At 36.0% G+C, this 17933-nt stretch overlaps 1 protein-coding gene across 2 annotated transcripts in view; it reads left to right on the plus strand.

The window, feature by feature from the left end:
- Window positions 1–17933, plus strand: part of TBC1D5 (TBC1 domain family member 5) — a 564348-nt gene that overhangs the window by 318577 nt on the left and 227838 nt on the right. For both annotated transcript variants that reach the window (XM_014842157.3, XM_014842161.3), the window contains exon 10: window positions 15861–15963. In XM_014842157.3, the coding sequence (XP_014697643.2) occupies window positions 15861–15963 (103 nt within the window). The remainder of the gene's footprint in view (window positions 1–15860; window positions 15964–17933) is intronic.

Genomic DNA, 17933 nt, shown 5'->3' on the forward strand with positions numbered 1-17933 from the left:
GGTGAATGTTTTGTGTGAGCTTGAGAAGAATGTACACTTTACCGTTGTGGGATGAAGTAGTCTATAGATGTCCATTATATCCAATTGATTGATGGTGATGTTGAGTTCAACTATGTCCTTACTGATTTTCTGCTTGTCAGATCTGTGCATTTCTGATAGAGTGTTGAAGTTACCAACCACAATAGTGGATTCATTTATTTCTCTTTGCAGTTTTATTAGTTTTTGCCTCACAGTTTGATGCTCTGTTCTGAGGCACATACATGTTAAAGATTTTTATGTCTCCTTGGAGAATTGTCCTCTTTATCATTATGTAATGCCTTTTAAAATCTTTTAATTAGTGTTGGCAGGGTATATTTTTCTCCATCTTTAAAGTGAGTTTCTTGTAAGCAAGATATAGTTGGGTCTTGTTTTTTTTTTTTTTTTTTTTTTTAAAGATTTTATTTTTTTTCCTTTTTCTCCCCAAAGCCCCCCGGTACATAGTTGTGTATTCTTCGTTGTGGGTCCTTCCAGCTGTGGCATGTGGGACGCTGCCCCAGCGTGGCCCGATGAGCAGTGCCATGTCCGCGCCCAGGACTCTAACCAACAAAACACTGGGCCGCCTGCAGCAGAGCGCACGAACCCAACCACTCGGCCACGGGGCCAGCCCCTGTTGGGTCTTGTTTTTTGATCCACTCTGACAGCCTCTCTCAGTTGGTGCATTTAGACCATTGACATTCAAAGTGATTATTGATATAGTTGGATTAATATCTCTCATATTTGTTACTGTATTCTATTTGTTACTCTTGTTCTTTTTTCCTATTTTTTGTCTTCCACCCTTTCTGCCTTTCTCAGTTTTAATTCAGCATTTTATAGTATTCCATTTTGTCTCTTTCTTTACACGTTGATTATACTTCATTTTACTTTTTTTAGTAGTTTCCCTAGAATTTGCTATATATATTTCAGCTAATTCAAATCCACTTTCAAATAGCACTATACCACTTTACAGTGTGAGTACCTTATAATAACAAAATAATCCTAATTCTTCCCTCTGTCCCTTGTATCATTTCTGTCATTCATTTCACTTACATATAAGCATACATAGGCATATATATATGTATGTATGTATATATACACACACAGAAGCATACATAGTTGAATACACTGTTGGTATTATTATTTTGAAGAAACTGTTAACTGTTGTAGCGATTAAGTATAAGGAAAATAAGTTTCTATTTTACCTTCACTTATTCCTTCTTATGCTCTTTCTTTATGTAGATCATTTTCTGACCTGTGTTATTTTCCTTTTCTTTAAAGAACTTTTAAAATAATTTCTTGTGAGGCAGGTCTGCTGGCAACAAATTCCCTCAATTTTTGTTTGTCTGAGAAAGTCTTCATTTCTCCTTGACTTTTGAAGGATAATTTCCAAGGATACAGAATTCCAAGTTGGTGTTTTTCTTTCTCGCAACACTTTAAATATTGCACTCCACTTTCTTCTTGCTTTCATGGTTTCTAAGAAGAACTTGGATTTAATTCTTATCTTCGTTCCTCCATAGATAAGATGTTTTTTCCCTCTTTAAGGATTTTTTCTTTACCTTTGATTTTCTGTAGTTTGAAAATGGTATGCCTAGGTGTAGTTCTTTCGGCATTTATCCTCCGTGGTGTTCTCTGAACTTCCTGGATCTGTGGTTTGGTGTTGGACATTAATTTGGGGAATTTCTCAGTCATTAGTATTTCAAATATTTCTTTCTTCTCCTTCTGATATTCCTATTATATGTATGTTATACCTTTAGTAGTTGTCCCACAGTCCTTAGATATTCTGTTCTTTTTTTTCAGTCTTTGTTCTCTTTGCTTTTCACTTTTCAGAGATTCTATACTATTTCCTCTAGTTCAGAGATTCTTTCCTCAGCCATGTCCAGTCTACTAATAAGCCCATCAAAGGTATTCTTCACTTCTGTTACAGTATTTTTTCTTTCTAGCATTTCTTTTTTGTTTTTCTCTTAGAATTTTCATCTCTCTGCCTACATTGTCCATCTATTCTTGCATGCTGTCTACTTTATCCGTTAGAGCCCTTAACATATTAATCATAGTTGTTTTAAATTCCTGATCTCATAATTCTAACATCCCTGCTGTGTCTGGTTCTGATGCTTGCTCTGTCTGTTCAAATTGTGCTTTTTGGGTTTTGATATGCCTTGTAATTTTTTCTTGATGGCAAGAATGATGTACTAGCTAAAAGAAACTGCTGTAAATGGGGCTTTAGTGATGTGGTAATAAGGTGAGGGCAGAGGAAAGTGTTCTTTAGTCCTATGATTTGCTCTCAGTATTTTAGTGAGCCTATGCTCCTTGACCGTGAACTTCACAAGTATTTCTCCATTGCCCCCACTCGCCCCCCCTTAGTGGGTCAAGATAGCTAGAGTGGGCTAGAGTTGGGTGTTTCCCTTCCCCCAGGTCAATTAGGGTCTAATACTGCAGCAGGTTAGGTGAGGATTAACTAGTTTTCCCTGAGGGCAGACCTTGTTAAGAAGAAGAGAGTGCTCTGTTCAGAATGACTCCTTTTCCTCTCCACCTGCTGGAAGCTGAGAGAATTTTTCTCTGTTATTTGTTCTGGAAACGTGGTTGAGCTATGGGAGGTAAATCTCACAGTACTGTGTGGGCCTCCCTATGACTGGGTCCCCCTGGAGTTTTTATCTCATAGTTGTCCACGCTGAGTGAGCTTCCAGCAATTCATCAAATACAGTTCAGGTTTTCCTGCCCTGGCGCTGGTTCCTGCTGGTGGTTTTGCTTGAGTCTCTTCTCTTCTAAGTTGTGACTCCCTGTACTTGCCTGTCTGTCTCTTCAGTCTTGGGGGCAGCAGATTGCCCTTTGTCCTCCCCTCTCTTACGGATCCAAGAAGAGTTGTTGATTTTTTAGTCTGCTTAGCTTTTTCCTTGTTAATCAGGAGGGAGTAGCAATGTCCAAGCTCCTTGTGCGAAACTTGCCACATGAAATCCCTCCACAATTCCCTTGTAGACCACGGCTCTCGCATCATTCCCTGAATAGGTTTCGTGCTTTCTGTTTTCCATGCTTTGCGTTACTCGGCCTCTCCTGCTGGAATGCTGCTTCCCGCCACTGCTCCCTGTTGGATTCCTGACAACTCATTCTTCAAGGCCTGAGTTTTCACCACAGTGTTCATGAAGTGTTTTCTAGTCTTTACAATTGGAAATAATTTGTGCCTATTCTTTGTTCTAGTAGAATTTTTGTAATAACTTTTTGATAATATAACTTAATTTTGTTTGGTCTTATATTTATTTAGATCTGCTAATGTATTCAATCTGCCAGTGTATTCAGTGCATTTATATTAGTCTCCTCAGGATGCTAGGCACTGAAGATGCCAAGATAAATAGGACGTGGACCCTTAAGAAGCTCAAGGTCTAATAGAGAAAGCAGCCACAAAGAAATAGTTACGATGCAAGACAGCTGATGGTAAAATAGAAACAGTATATGCAGTAGCTCTAGTGTTAGCCAGGTCTCATCTTTCAAACCTCGTGGTAAGCCACTGGAGGGCAGGAACCTAATGTTTTTTTGTTTTTTTAAAGATTTTATTTTTTCCTTTTTCTCCCCAAAGCCCCCCGGTACATAGTTGTGTATTCTTCGTTGTGGGTTCTTCTAGTTGTGGCATGTGGGACGCTGCCTCAGCGTGGTCTGATGAGCAGTGCCATGTCTGCGCCCAGGATTCGAACTAACAAAACACTGGGCCGCCTGCTGCGGAGTGCGCGAACTTAACCACTCGGCCACGGGGCCAGCCCCAACCTAATGTTTTTTTTGTCTCATTGCGCAGAATCAAGCTGATGCTTAATAAATGCTCATTGATTATAACTCTTATCACTGATGATCAGTGTTGTTTGATTTTAGTAATAACTGTCTCTAACGTTTTTGGTCTTCAGAGACATAGCACACTTAAAAAAAATACTATCAGCCTTCTAGTCTGAGTTTAAACAAGATAATTTCATCTCATAAGCTGTGTTGTTGCCATAATTATTGAATTTATTTGATCTGAATATGTCACTGTATTAAATATTATCTCTTCTTTCAACTAATTTTAATATTCTTTTATTCTACTAACCTTTTTTTGCCTCAAAGGGTTTTGTATTCATTTCAATTAATTGTTCCTTATCTCAGCCTAATGAGGTTGTTACTGTTCTCATTTTTATTACTGAAAAAACTAATAATCTAAAGGTAAATCAAGGAGCTTCCAATTTGCAGCATTTCTAATTCAGAACTTGAATCGTCCATTCTGAACCAATTTTGCTATGCTTCAAAGACTGTAACATTAAATGAAATTCAGTATTATTTTAAATGATGGGAAATATTGAGTTCAGAATAAAATATCATCCCCATATTAGATGCCAAAGAAGTCTGTTATTTGGTCTGTCAAGGTCTTTTCTAAAAGTATATTTATAGTGTCTGTAACATCATTTGCAAATTAACATATTTGTAAGATATTGCCAAATATTATCATTTTTTTCTTCAAATGTTCTCCCTCTCTCCTGAATTACATGATTAAAAGTCTTTAACTTACTTTTATCATTGAAACTTTGACTATATTTAAAAGTTTATCTCATTGCCTATTGGTTCTGCTAGTCCTCATCTTCAGTTTTTGGTCTGTTATGTTTCTGGTTATTTTAGGGTTATTGCAGTTACCACTTCAGGCAGCTTGTTCATCAGTTATACCGCCTATCTTTCCTACTTGAAACTCCATGACATGGTTAGAACTTTAAAGATCTAATGTTCTCATTTTAATGCTTCCTTTTATTTATAGTTTACATATGGCCATGCTTTAGACATGATCTATTTAAGCAAACTTTTTCTTCTCAGTTTTTTTATCTTATCCTTTGATATTTTGTGGATTCATTAATAATTGCTAAAATTCTCTTTTTGAAACTATAGATGCATTCTGTCCAGTTTGGTTGTCACCAGGCACATGTGACTATTTAAATTTAAATTCATTAAGATTACATAAAGTTAAAAATTAAGTCTTTATTCACAGTAGCCACATTTCAAGTGCTAATGGCTACTGTATAGGGTGGCACAGATGTAGCACATTTCTAACATTATAGAACATTCTTTTGGGCAGTACTGTGTAGATAATTTCTGTTATGTTTTTGTATAGTGTATGATATATTTTTTATTCAAAGTGAACTTTTAGGTATGGTCTATGCTAATTATTTTCTTTTTATTTCCTTTCTCTGCCCTTAAGAAACCTCCATGAATTTAAATAAAATAAATAAATAAATAAATAAATAAATAATTTATTTATTTTTTTGGTGAGGAAGATTGGCCCTGAGCTAACACCTGTGCCAGTTTTCCTCTGTTTTATATATGGGTTGCCACTACAGCATGTCTTTATGAGTGGTGTATGTCTGCGCCCAGGATCTGAACCCGTCACCCTGGGCTGCCAAAGCAGAGTGTGCAAAACTTAACCACTACACCACTGGGCCGGCCTCTTGAATTTTTATAGTATACAAGTCTTATCTGAGTTTTGGGTTGATTTAGTTATTATATTACATTGTAGTAGGCAGTTAGAAATTAGACTACTTTGAAATTTTTTTCTATATTAACAATATACAAGTGATTTTACAAAGTTAACTTGTTGATTTTTTTTATTTTTAATTTAAAGTCCATCTTCTCCACAGTTCCCATTTTGGGAGAAATACTGCCAGTACTCTGGTTCAACATGGATTGACACACTTTATAAAGTTAAGATGGCCTAAATGTTGGTATCTTTCACACAGTTTCCACTAAGCCCACTTTTTACTTAAATAAAAAACAAATTCCTCAGGGAAGGAAGATTTTACAAGCAATTTTAGAGCAGAATTGATTTTGGTGTGTGTTAATGCAGACAATCTGCCCAGTGTTAAAATGTTAAAGAGAGAAAAAAAAAAACCATAGGCTGCCATATTCGTGTGATCACAGCAAAATAGCAGCTTGTATTTATATTTTCAGTCTCCTCGAGGTGGACTGCAGGCGCACGTGAGTGAGGGGTGCTTGGTGTTGTGTTGTGATTTAGTTAACGCAGGCACAGTACCCGCTTGTGCACGCACGACCAGCCCTCACATATGCACTTGTTCACAGCCGAGCAAGTGAAAACTACAACACAAGCCGCTCTCTGAGAGTTGTCGGCAACCTGTGTGTGTGTTTCTTAAATATTAAAAAGGGGGAAAAACAGATTTTCAAGAATACAAGAAACAATTCTTCTATCAAATGGCCTGTAGTCCTTCCTCATTTTACAACATTTAAGGTAAAAACAAAATATTTGATTATTATGGTTTCATATGTATATTTAGAAATAGGTATTTTCCTGTACTGCTCCTGTTTTTAATGTGTGTTCTTCCCATTTCTGTTTCATTTACGCATGCAAATTCTTACCACACTTTTACTCCAATTTGTGGGATATTTTTTAACTTAAAATTCTTTTTTGTTATTTGGGTGGAAACAGGTGTATTCTCGGCAGAGCATACAGGTGTAGTGCTTTGATTAGCACCCTCATGCTCCTAATCTTTGGAATTGGGGAGCAGTGGTACATGGAGTGGCAGCACGTGATAGCACCCTGAGCTACTGACCAGTTGAGTTTTTGCTTTTGAGATCCTTTTTGTTTTAAATTAAGCCAGATTTTTTAGCACCATTTCTAGTTGTGGGTTCACATGTTGATTATGAGAAGCTTAAAAAGTAAAGTCTTGTGCATAATAAAGTGACACTTTATCTTGAAATATTCCCAGGAGGCCTAGCCTGTTTTAGTAGTGTACAATGATCTTTTCAGAACTCTCCAACACATGTGGAATTGAAGCTACAGTCATGCAGCAGATAACATTTTAGCCAATAACGGACCGAATATGTGATGGAAGATTAGTACCAGATAGCCTAGGTGTGTAGTAGGCTACCCCATCTAGGCTGTAAGTACACCCTGTGATGTTTGCACAACAATGAAATTGCCTAACAATGCATTTCTCAGAACGTGTCCCTGTCGTTAAGCAAGGCTTAACTGTACTTTGCTACTTGAAGGGTAAATGCTTTGAATTACTTTTAAATTTTTTCTTAACTGTTGAAAAACTTCAAGACAGAGTCTGTATTTCCGCTTGCGACGAAGTCTTGCACTTAAAGTCATACTTTTATCTATTATATTTTTCCCTATTTTTTCACTTTTATGGTATAAATAGATTTTGTCTTGTTTATTTACATATTTACTTTTTGAGAAGGGAAGCAGTGGGGTAAAGGGCTTACTATGTACCTCAGGGCATTGGAAAACTAGAAAGAACCTTGGCTAAAACCCTCTATTTAGATGGTGACAGATACTACCTCCTGACACCCCAGCCACCTGCCCTTGTCCCACCATGCATTCTTTGATATTTCCTGTCATCCTAACCCTCTGCTTAATCTTCTCCCTTGTATGGTGATTTCAGACTCCCACCTTCCATGTTAGACTCTTGGAGATTTTTCTGATGTCCTCTTAGGCTGGATCCTACTTCTTGTCCTCACAACAGATTCATACTTTCTTTTCTTTGTTTCATTTAAATCAGTGCTCACCTCCAGTTTATGGCCAGTAAATGTTGTATGTTGCTCTTGTCTTGATTAGTTACAAAAACAAATTAAAGACAGCAGAACTCTGGTCTGGCCTTTCTTATGCTTCACCTTCCCACCTTCAGGCCCTGAGCCCCTAGTTTTATTTTCATTTTTCATTGGTTGCTTTGTTTGTAGTTTATACATTTATGCATTCAACGAATACTGCTTGAGAAATTACTACGTACCAGCTACTGTTCTAGAAGTTGAGGATGCTGATAAAGAAAATAGTGCCTCTTCTGTTCTTTGATAGGTCTTGCACATTTTATTGTAATTATCTTCCTTTAAAAATATCTGTAAAATGTCTAGATTTCCCGCCTAGATTTTCTTGAGTGCTTAGTTCTTATGTTTTGTGTCTTCATGTTCCTCAGTACCTGGCACCCACAATAGGCATTTGTGTCATTGGTAGTCATCTAGTTAAGTCTTTTTATTTTGCAAACATGGAAAGTTGAAGCTCAGAAAGAATATAGCTTAAGAAAATATAACTTGTTAAAGTGGAAATGGAAATAATACCTGGGACTCCAGGTCTTTCCACTACTTTATAATAATTTATGTTAATCTTGTTTGCCTAGATTTAGTACTTTTTCAATTCAGGAAACATTTCTCGAGTACCTTCTGTATGCAAAGCCCTCTGTGAAGAAATACAAGATGGAAACATGACTCAGTTATCTCAAATCTTTTTCAGAAAGAGGTGGAGATTAAGTAAGTAGATGCTGTTTCTGCCCTCTGGGTTCATATACTCTAATGTGGAGTTTCTCAACTTTGGGAGTATTGACCTTTTGGACCAATTAATCTTTTATTGTGAGAGGCTGTCATGTGCAGTGTAGGATGTTTAGCAGCATCCCCGACCTCTGACTGCTGAATGCTCTGTGAGGGATGCTTTTAAAGTCTTTACAGGGCATTGGGGCATCTTGTTTGACAGAATGGTTCTCCGATACACCGCTTTAGAGCTTTCTGAGGTCTTAACAATGGATTTTACATTCACTCCCTTAGTTTCATCTGTTAACCTTGTTTTTCTGACTCTGTCCTAGATTTGATCTTTGAAGCACTGCCTCAATGTTAGCATCATTTGCTGACTAGAAAAGCTGAGAATGAGAAAAAGTTTTATTTTCAAAGCCAGCAAGTTCTAGTACCTTTATGTTTAGCAGTTCTTCCTTTTGCTTTTCTCCTCTTTCATTCTTTTTGAAGTAAGAAGTGTAAACCCAGCAGCACCTAACCAGTTTGTTAGGTACATTTTCTATTTTTCATATAACTTGAAACTGCCATGTTGCCACTACATAATAAGAAACCCTTTTCCTCTATTTTTCCAGTAATATTTTCCTCACTTTCATGTAAGCCCTCACTGGCAGCCTTCTCTTGGGCTGTCTGTCTTTTGCTAACACTCACTTTCATACCGTTTATCTTTCATGGTTGCTCTATGCAAGGTCCTTCTGGCTTCTGTTCAGTCCCATAGACATTTCTACCACATACTTATGGGTTTTTTAACAGCACCCCAGTTTCAGGTATCAAAACCTGTGGTGGTTATCTATTGCTACATAATAAATCAACCAAAACTTAGTGACTTGGAAAAATAATAATTTATTATTTCATAATTGCTGGATATCTGGAGTTTAGGAGCAGCTTGGCTAGAAGGTTCTGACTTAGCAGTCTCCTGTGCGTGAGATTGCAGTCAGATATCAACTGGAGCTACAGTCGTCTGCAGGCTTGACTAGGGCTGGAGGATGTATATTGGCTCCTCTCCCTGTGGTTCTCTCCATGGGACTGCTTAGCTTTCCTTCACCAGAGGATACTTCCCCCAGAGAAAGCAATCCAAGAAGAAAGGAGAGATGTGTAGAAGAATTTGCAGATGTATTTTCAAAACCATCACAGTCCACGTGCGGCATCTCCAGTCTTCCAGATGACCTTTTTCATTCTATTCAGTTAGAAGGGGAAATGTGTATGAGGCCTGATTGGTGGTGGTGGTGGGGATTGTGTGGTCACACATGACTTCCACTCTTGTCCATTGGCTAGCATTCAGTCACATGGCCACAGTAACTGCAAAGGAAGCTGAGAAATTAAGTCCAGCTGTTTGCCTGCAAAGGAGAGGACACAGATTTGGTTGACTGGGGAGAATGGTGAATATAGGTGAAAGATAGGAAGCAGAGGAAGAAAACGTATCTGGTATGTCTGCTTTCATTCTATATCAGATTGTTCCTCTCTGTGGTTTTTGTTTGATTTTTCGGTTCTTCTTTAATAAAGCAATAAACCAGAGTAAGGTATTATAGTTATTTTGGCATTTAATAGTATTCTAGGGAGTTTTCATCAGCTCATTTTAAATTTCGGATGAATGCTTGTTTTGAAATTCTGTTTTTGAAGTATGGGCATAACATCAGTTATTGTTCCTTCAAGTCCTTCTGTGCTTCTCTGTCCTACTGCATGATTGTAAACCTTCACCAAGGGCTTTATTTTTCCCCTTGGGCATCTTATTGAATACTTGCATCTTCAGCAATTCATCTGGGCCCAATGCATTGTCTGTTTTAATACTTCTAATTACCTAATTATGTACTATAATGCGGTGACAAAGCCCTTTATCATTTCACTCTTTTCTTAACCCTTTTCTAGCTTAGGAAATATTCTTTTTGTCTCTTTGTTGTGTGAGGAACTCTTCATTATAGACAGCCCAGGTATTTGGCTGGCTTCCCTTTATTGTCTGTATTATGATAGATCATTGCTCTGTTGAATGTCTTTCCAGTTAACTCCCATCAGGCACCTAGGTTCCTGGTTACTGGGGCTTTAAAGTTGGTGGTGTTGTCCTCCATCCCTCTCTTCCTGATTGATTCCCATATATTGCAGTCACATGAGAAGATATCCAAAAGGCAAATACAATAGTCTGGTTGTCATAAACTACTTTTGTGACAGGATTAGTGGCCATTCTACCATTCATAGATCTTAGATGTCCACAACAAGTGTGCATGATCAAATGTAATGGAAATCAACAAGAATTTTCAAAATTATGGTCATCTAAAAATGATGAAGGGAAATTTTTCTTTATATGTGTATTTTAGATAATAAAGGAAGAAAAAAACAATATAATTATAGTTTTGCCATTTTAAAACCTCTAATAAATTAGTAGATCTAGGCAACGATCATCACAGAAAAAGAGAGAAGCTAACAGTGTGTGCCTGTTGGTGGAAGTACACCATACCAACTGTTCCAGTTTTCTATTGTTGCAACGTAAACCACCCCAATGCTTTGAAAAACCACAGAATTTATGTTTTTGATGAATCTACAAATTGAGCAGGGCTGAGCAAGACAGTTTCTCTCTGTTCCATGTGGTGTTGGCCAGGCCAACTTGAAAGGTAGGCACTGGAATCATCTGCAGGCTTGTTCACTCACATGTCTGGCTGTTGAAGCTGGCTTTCTGCAGGCACCCTCTTTGTAGCTGTGGCTAGAACACCTCCACATGGCCCTCCCACGTAGCTGCTTGATTTTTTAGCAGCGTGGTGTCTGGGTTCCAGCTTCCTGTCCAGATGGAGAACCAGACAAAAGCTGTGTTGCAGCATCACTTACGCTGCATTGTCTTTGTGAGAAGCTAGTCACTAAGGCCAGCACATATTCAAATGGAGGAGAGTTAGTCTCCTCTCCACCTTTTTATGGGAGGAGCGTCAAAGAATTTGTGAACATGTGCTGAAACCATCATATCACCCATGAAGAATTGTATTGAAAAGTTGAACCAGAATCTGATGAAGTCTCTAGACCTAACTACCAGTTTATAGGAAATACAGGGGTCATAGGAATGTGTTAAATAACAAAATGGAGAAACAATAAGTAAAATTCAGAACGTGGGAAATTTCTACAGAATAAAGCACATGGTTGCTTTAACCAATACATTGCAAAAAAACAAAAACAGAGAGAGGAAGGAACATCTAGGGTAAAGGAGTCTTAAGAGATAAATCAACAAATTGCAGTGTATGGGCATTGATTAGATCCTGATTTGAACAAACTAAATTTTTAGAGGAATTTGGACATTGACTGGAGTTTTGATTTAATTAGTAGATTATTATTTTTATTATAAGTAGTATTACAATGATACTATGATTGTGTTTTCAAATTGAGTCCTTATTTTTTAGAGATACACACTGCAATATTTATAGGTGTACAGATGTCTCAGATTTGCTTCAAAATGCAGAATTAGAGGACAAGTAGATATAAAATAAGAATTGATTGATGATGGAGCTGGGCAATGATATATTGGGTTCAGTCTACTATCGTCTCTTCTTTCTAAATGTTTGAATTTTCCATTACAGATAGTTTGAAAAACTTACAATGAAAACTATATTACCTGTGAATTTTGGTTTATTTCAAGGTGTGAAATAAAACTCACACCAAACTTTTATATCTCTTTGTATTATTTTGCAGTATGTAAAATTTGTCTAAATCCAAGTTCCTTTACACTTGAGACAAAACTGCTGTATTTTAAATATTGGTGAATTAAGTTAAAAATGAAATATCACTCGTTTTTTCCATCAAGTAAAAATCTTAGATGGTGTTAGTCTGAGTCTCACCATGGAATACTTTAATATTACTTGCTCTTTGCTTTTTATCTTTCACCCTCACTTATTTACCATCTCCATTTTCATTTTCTGGCCAAATGCAGAAATTACTTCACTTGGACTTTCATTTTCTGATAATAACAATATTTGTCCTTGGTCCCTGTTTGGTGGGATTTCTTTTCTTTTGCTTTCCCATGAGATATTTCAGCTTGAATGAATTGTAAACCTCTATAATTTTAGTGCTAAACTTTTTTGTCTACCTCATATTCATGAAGTTACTACCGTATCTCCTTTTTGCATGAAGCTGTAGAGTCACTGCTGATTTTCCAAAATCTGAACAATTGTCACATTCAGCTTGGGTCTGTATTCTGTGATTTTTGTTATTGTTTCAAAAGCAGGTTTGCCTTTCCAGTGATATTTGGGTTAGACTGATGTTCCCATTACCTTACCTATCCTGAATCAACACCAGATGGCATGGGGTAAAAAAAGCTAAGAAGTGTAATGGATGGCAGGGAAGCTATTTTGAAACTTAAAACATATCATCAAAAACTGATTATTACTATTCCTAGAAAAGCTATTCACTGTGCTTTTCTCTCTCCTATTTCTGATTCTTATAAACAGTATATTTTCTGGTTTGGAGCCTGATAATATGACAATCAAATATTTGTTGTAAGAAATGTTATTATTCAGGTATATTCACCAACCTTATGACTTAGGAGGTTCTTCTATGTAACTCTAAACTCATGGAATTTTACCTAAATGCATGTCTCCAACTCATTTATAACTAATTAGTGAAGCAGTTGGAGAGCACTGATGCCCTGCTAACCACCCAGATTCACTGGGGCAGGTGTTATCCTCTCTGCTTCAGTCCTTACCTGTTAACTTCTGAGTTGGACAGGGTAATCTCCAAAAGCTTTTCAGCTTAAAATTTCTCTGAATGTCGCTTCTCTTTCCAACTTGTGAAATAACATGAACTTTTATTTTTCAGTACCTTTCCCTTTCTTCCTTACTTATTTGATACTATGGATTCTTCGTCAGAATTTATAGAACAAGTCATACTTTTCTAAAAAGGAGGGTATCATGAAACTTCATAAATTGGCACTTTAGCATTGTAAAGTGGAATTGTCGATGGTGTGCTATTGCGTATATGTGCTGTCTGCCTAATACACATTTTCAGTTGATTGGGTATTTGCTAAAAGTAGGTAATTTAAATTATCTACCTGCACTTTAATTCTTGTAGATCTCTAGTTTTTAATCTTGCAAGTGGTTAGTGTGCATTTAAATGAAACTATGAATTGGTATGTAATATAATTTACATTTTTAGTAGTTAGGTATTAAATTTTTACTATATAGTTCATGGATATTTGTTACAAAGTGAATGTTGCATTTTTTAGTACTTTCTCCCATAATCCATTCAGACTGCAAAAGCTGCACAGAATTTGGTTGAGTCAGTGTGCATAGAAAATTTCCAAAGAATAGTTAAGGAAGGGGACACACAAAGTCATTAAACCTGTGATCTAAATCATAGGAGTGAAGCCTGCTTCAAGACAGGGCTAGATTGTAGTCATCCAGTGGGGATTAGAAGAGGAAACAACTTCACCTCTCAAAAGGATGATTTTATTTTTACTTTGGTGACTAAGTTTTCCCAAAAAATTTCTCTTCAGCAGTTTATTGACTACTTACCTGTCTTTCATCCTGATTACTTTAATTTGGGATATTTGACTTTCTAAGGGCTTTAGCAACTTTCTGTTGTCCCAGATAAGTCATTTTAAAAGTAGTTGTGTTTGACATCTTTGTGGAACTTCTTTGGCTTCTAGGATATGTTATTCTTGCTCTGAATTTACTTTAAGGTTAGTTTTCCTCTTCTTTAGGAGCTAAGGTCACTTATGCATAGTCAAACTCCCATGGCTGAGTAGAGACTGTCCCTCCTAAGATTTATGCAGGGTCATCACATTGGTTTATGCAGAGGTGGTTTATGCCCAGATCCATGGGTCGTTTATTACTGGCTCCCAAAAGACAGGCCTCCTTACTGCTACAGTAAAGATCAAATATTTCTGTTTGGGGACAATTGCACATCAAAGGGAATTTCAAACAAAAGTCAAATGAACAGATGAAAATAAGATAGGCTTTAATTTATTTTAAAAATTAGGACCAGAAAAGAGATGCTTCACAAACCACTAGCATAGTACACCCAGGAACCCAGCCTGGACTGAAGAGAAAGTTATAACTCTCACAGGGAGGCAGAAGAGGATCAGAATAAAACATAAAACAGCTGAGGTCTCCAGAAATAGGAGGCAGTAAACCATTATAATATGAAGAACAACTCTTATTGCTGTTTAAAAGATTCATTAAGGAGAGGTTTTCTGTTTGGAGAATGCCCCATGCCTCCATGCTTGAGCTACTCTTCCTCTGCAGTCTCTCACATATTCTCTTATTCATGTCTTCATCACCTGAAGTACTAGTACTCAAAGACTAATGATGACCTCTCTTTCTGAACATCTGCTACTTGCCAGGCACTGTTCTTGGTGCTTTCACATTATCTCATCTTGATCACAAGATCAGTATCATTATCCCTACTTAATAGATGAGGACGCTAAGCAATCATTTACTCAAGGTTACACAGATAGCAATTATGCAACATGAATTTGAACATAGGCTTTTCTTCTCAGGTTTGTAATTTTTCCATTTCACTTTATTATAATGTCCTCTTAGCTCCTTCCTGTAATCTCTCTTCTTTCAGGCTTATTCCCACTTAGAGTTTCTCAAACACTATTTTCTTTGCTACTTCACTATTCAGAAATGTTGAGTCACTCTTGCTTTTCCCCAGTTGTAAATTCGGCATTCAAAGCTCTTTCCAGACCTGCCACTTTTCTTTCTGATGACTAATTACCATACTACGCTGTGCACTTGGAATAATTATTGCCTGCTGTGCCTTCATATCTTTCCTTCTGATTTGATTACCTTTCCCACTGATGTTCCATGTTCCTCCTCTCCAAAAAGTTCTTGTTCAAACCTTTTGTGATTGAAGTCATTTGACTGTTTACTTCTAGATGGCATTCCTTCATCCCTTGTATATTCGTTGTGTATTGCATTGCTATGTAGTTGCTCTCTGGGTTGTTGCAGTTGTATATTCTTGCATTATAAACAATGATTTAAGAAGCTCCTTTCAAGTGGATACTCGGCCATTTTTCTATTTCACATTACCTCAAAGCACCTGGTAGAATTTTTGATCCAGAAAGCATTTAAGTAATCTGACTAATTTGTTTCATTTGAAGTCTACATTTTAATCAGATAAAGCTAATAGCATGGTCGTGTGTAATAATTTAAATTCTGGTACTTGCATCAAAAAGAAAAAGGATAATGATTTCTTAAAAAAGTTGATACTTGAATGATCACGTTCAAGTCCTAAAAACCAAATGGGCTAAAACAAAGCAATTCCCCACCCCAAATAAGTAGGCTGTAATTCACTTTGCTTAAAAACCATCGTGTTCACCACGTGATGACTTTAAGCATATGAAGACATTTGAAATATTTCAGTGTTGAAGGGTATCATTTCTCTCTGGGACATAAATAATAGTTTTTTGTTTCTCACCCTTTTTGCCTTAACATATCAGTCCCACCAATGATATAAGTTGCATGACGAATACAGGCTTGTACTAAAACCTAAAGCAGCCCTTGGGCACCTCTCAGAGATGAGTGTTTGAGGATAATTCTTGAAATTGTGCTAGTCAGTTTCAGTCCTGTGTTTTCTTTTTACAGGTTTCCTGAAATGCAGTTTTTCCAACAAGAAAATGTGAGAAAAATTCTTACAGATGTTCTTTTCTGTTATGCTAGAGAAAACGAGCAGTTGCTTTATAAACAGGTAATGAAAATATCGTACAGGTGGCATCCATTGACTCAAAATTTTCTATACAGCTTGACAAATGATAGAGCAATAATGTAGCCTTTATTGTATCCAAAGTTGTATCATAATAGTAAAGCAATCAAAGAGCTGCTTGTCAGCTGCATGGGGAAAAGAGTAAGCTCATTGAAGCACATATGCTTCTTCCTTATTAGAAGACATTCCGCCAAATTGTCTTCTATAAGGTGTTCAATCTTTTCTTTCAACTTTTGGGAGTTTGTTTATAAACAGCGTCTTTGAAGCCAATCTAGTAATAAAACTTTTTAGAGTCGTGTATATAAATATTGTTTGTAAGTATAGCATTTCTAAATATGGGACATGCCATGTAAAAGATAATTGTGTCCTTTTACTCTTTAAAATTTACCAGTAATATAACTTCTAAAAGTCCATTTAACCTTTTTGAAATTTATATAATATTCTTTGTGATCCTGATGTTTGATTTATCCCATTACTAAAGCAAAGAAGATTGTTGGATTATGTTTTATTTTTATTGAAATGTAAATTATTTACTTAATATATAAAGAAATATCTAGGTTTCTATTTAAGCTATGGTGTTCAAAAAAAAATACACAAAGCTAGATATTTTTGTGTATTTCTCCAAGTGTGTATTAAGTGACAATTCAAACTAAATTAATAAATTCTCTAGCAATCCAACTGAAGACATATATCCAACTAATTACTACCTAATTTCCAAGAAATATAACAGAAAATACCTGTATGATGAGAGCAATGAATTTAATTTGAAATAAACTTGATTGGTTTAAGGATGATAAACCAAGTCATATGATAATTGTCCTAAATAATGCCTTTGTTATTGTATATATAGAATACCCAAGGGAACTAATTTTATCTTAGTTTTAATGTAAGTAATATTTCTTTCTATTACTTACATGATGATAATCACCTTTTAGAATGGGAAATGGAAAAAATATATCCCATTCATAATAGCAACTAAAACTATAAAGTGTCTAGAAATAAATTTAACAATATAGGTACAAAAGCTATATGGAGAAAAATATAATCGTTATTGAAGGATATAAAGCAAAAGTTGAATAAATAGAAAAATGATAGCATATTTTTAGATGGGAAGACATTAAATAAAAATATTACTTCTTCCCAAATTAATATATAAATGTATTATCATTCCAGTGATCATCTCAGTGAGAAATGTGCTTTTTAAAAACTGGACACAGTTATGTTAAATTTAGTGCCATAAAGCTTTACAGTAATTTTAATGGCGAGAATATAGCACTAGGTCTAGACTCAAATCCCTTTCTTTGGATCTCAGCTCCACCATTTGCTAGCTACATAATCTTAGGCAATTTACTTACTTAACTTGTCTAATCCTCAGTTTCATTATCTGTAAGATGAGGCCAATAATAGTATTGACTTTGTAGAGTTAAAAATATATGGTGCTCAGTAAGGATTCCTGTTGGTGGTTGTGGTTATTATTGTTATCATCATCATTATTAAATATGTTGGAATTGCCACAGAATTTAGGAGAAGGGGAGAATGGCAAAGGAAGATATGAAAACTTCTATAAAGATTCTTTGATCAAACCAATGTGATGCCAGTGTGGGAATCAACAAATAGATGAGTGGAACAAGCTAGAAACAGGTCCAACTATATATAAGATCTTAATATAATAAAATAAGATGTGTTCATTCAAAGGGAAAAGGATATTGACTTGCCATATTTGGCTTTCCATCTAGAAAAGATTAAATTATACCTTTATTGGAGAATAAATTCCAGATGGGATAAAGATACAAATGTAAAAAAAACTAAAAATATGTAAAAATACTAGAAAAAATTTAGGAGAATTTTTTATAGTCTCAGGGTAGCAATGGCCTTCCCAAGCAAGATAGGCTGTATAAAAGTCAGATACAAAGTCCAAAGGCTGAAAACAAACAAACTGAAAAGGAGATTGGGAG

This window comes from Equus asinus, chromosome 21 (assembly GCF_041296235.1).
Source record: "Equus asinus isolate D_3611 breed Donkey chromosome 21, EquAss-T2T_v2, whole genome shotgun sequence".
Taxonomy (NCBI): Eukaryota; Metazoa; Chordata; class Mammalia; order Perissodactyla; family Equidae; genus Equus; species Equus asinus.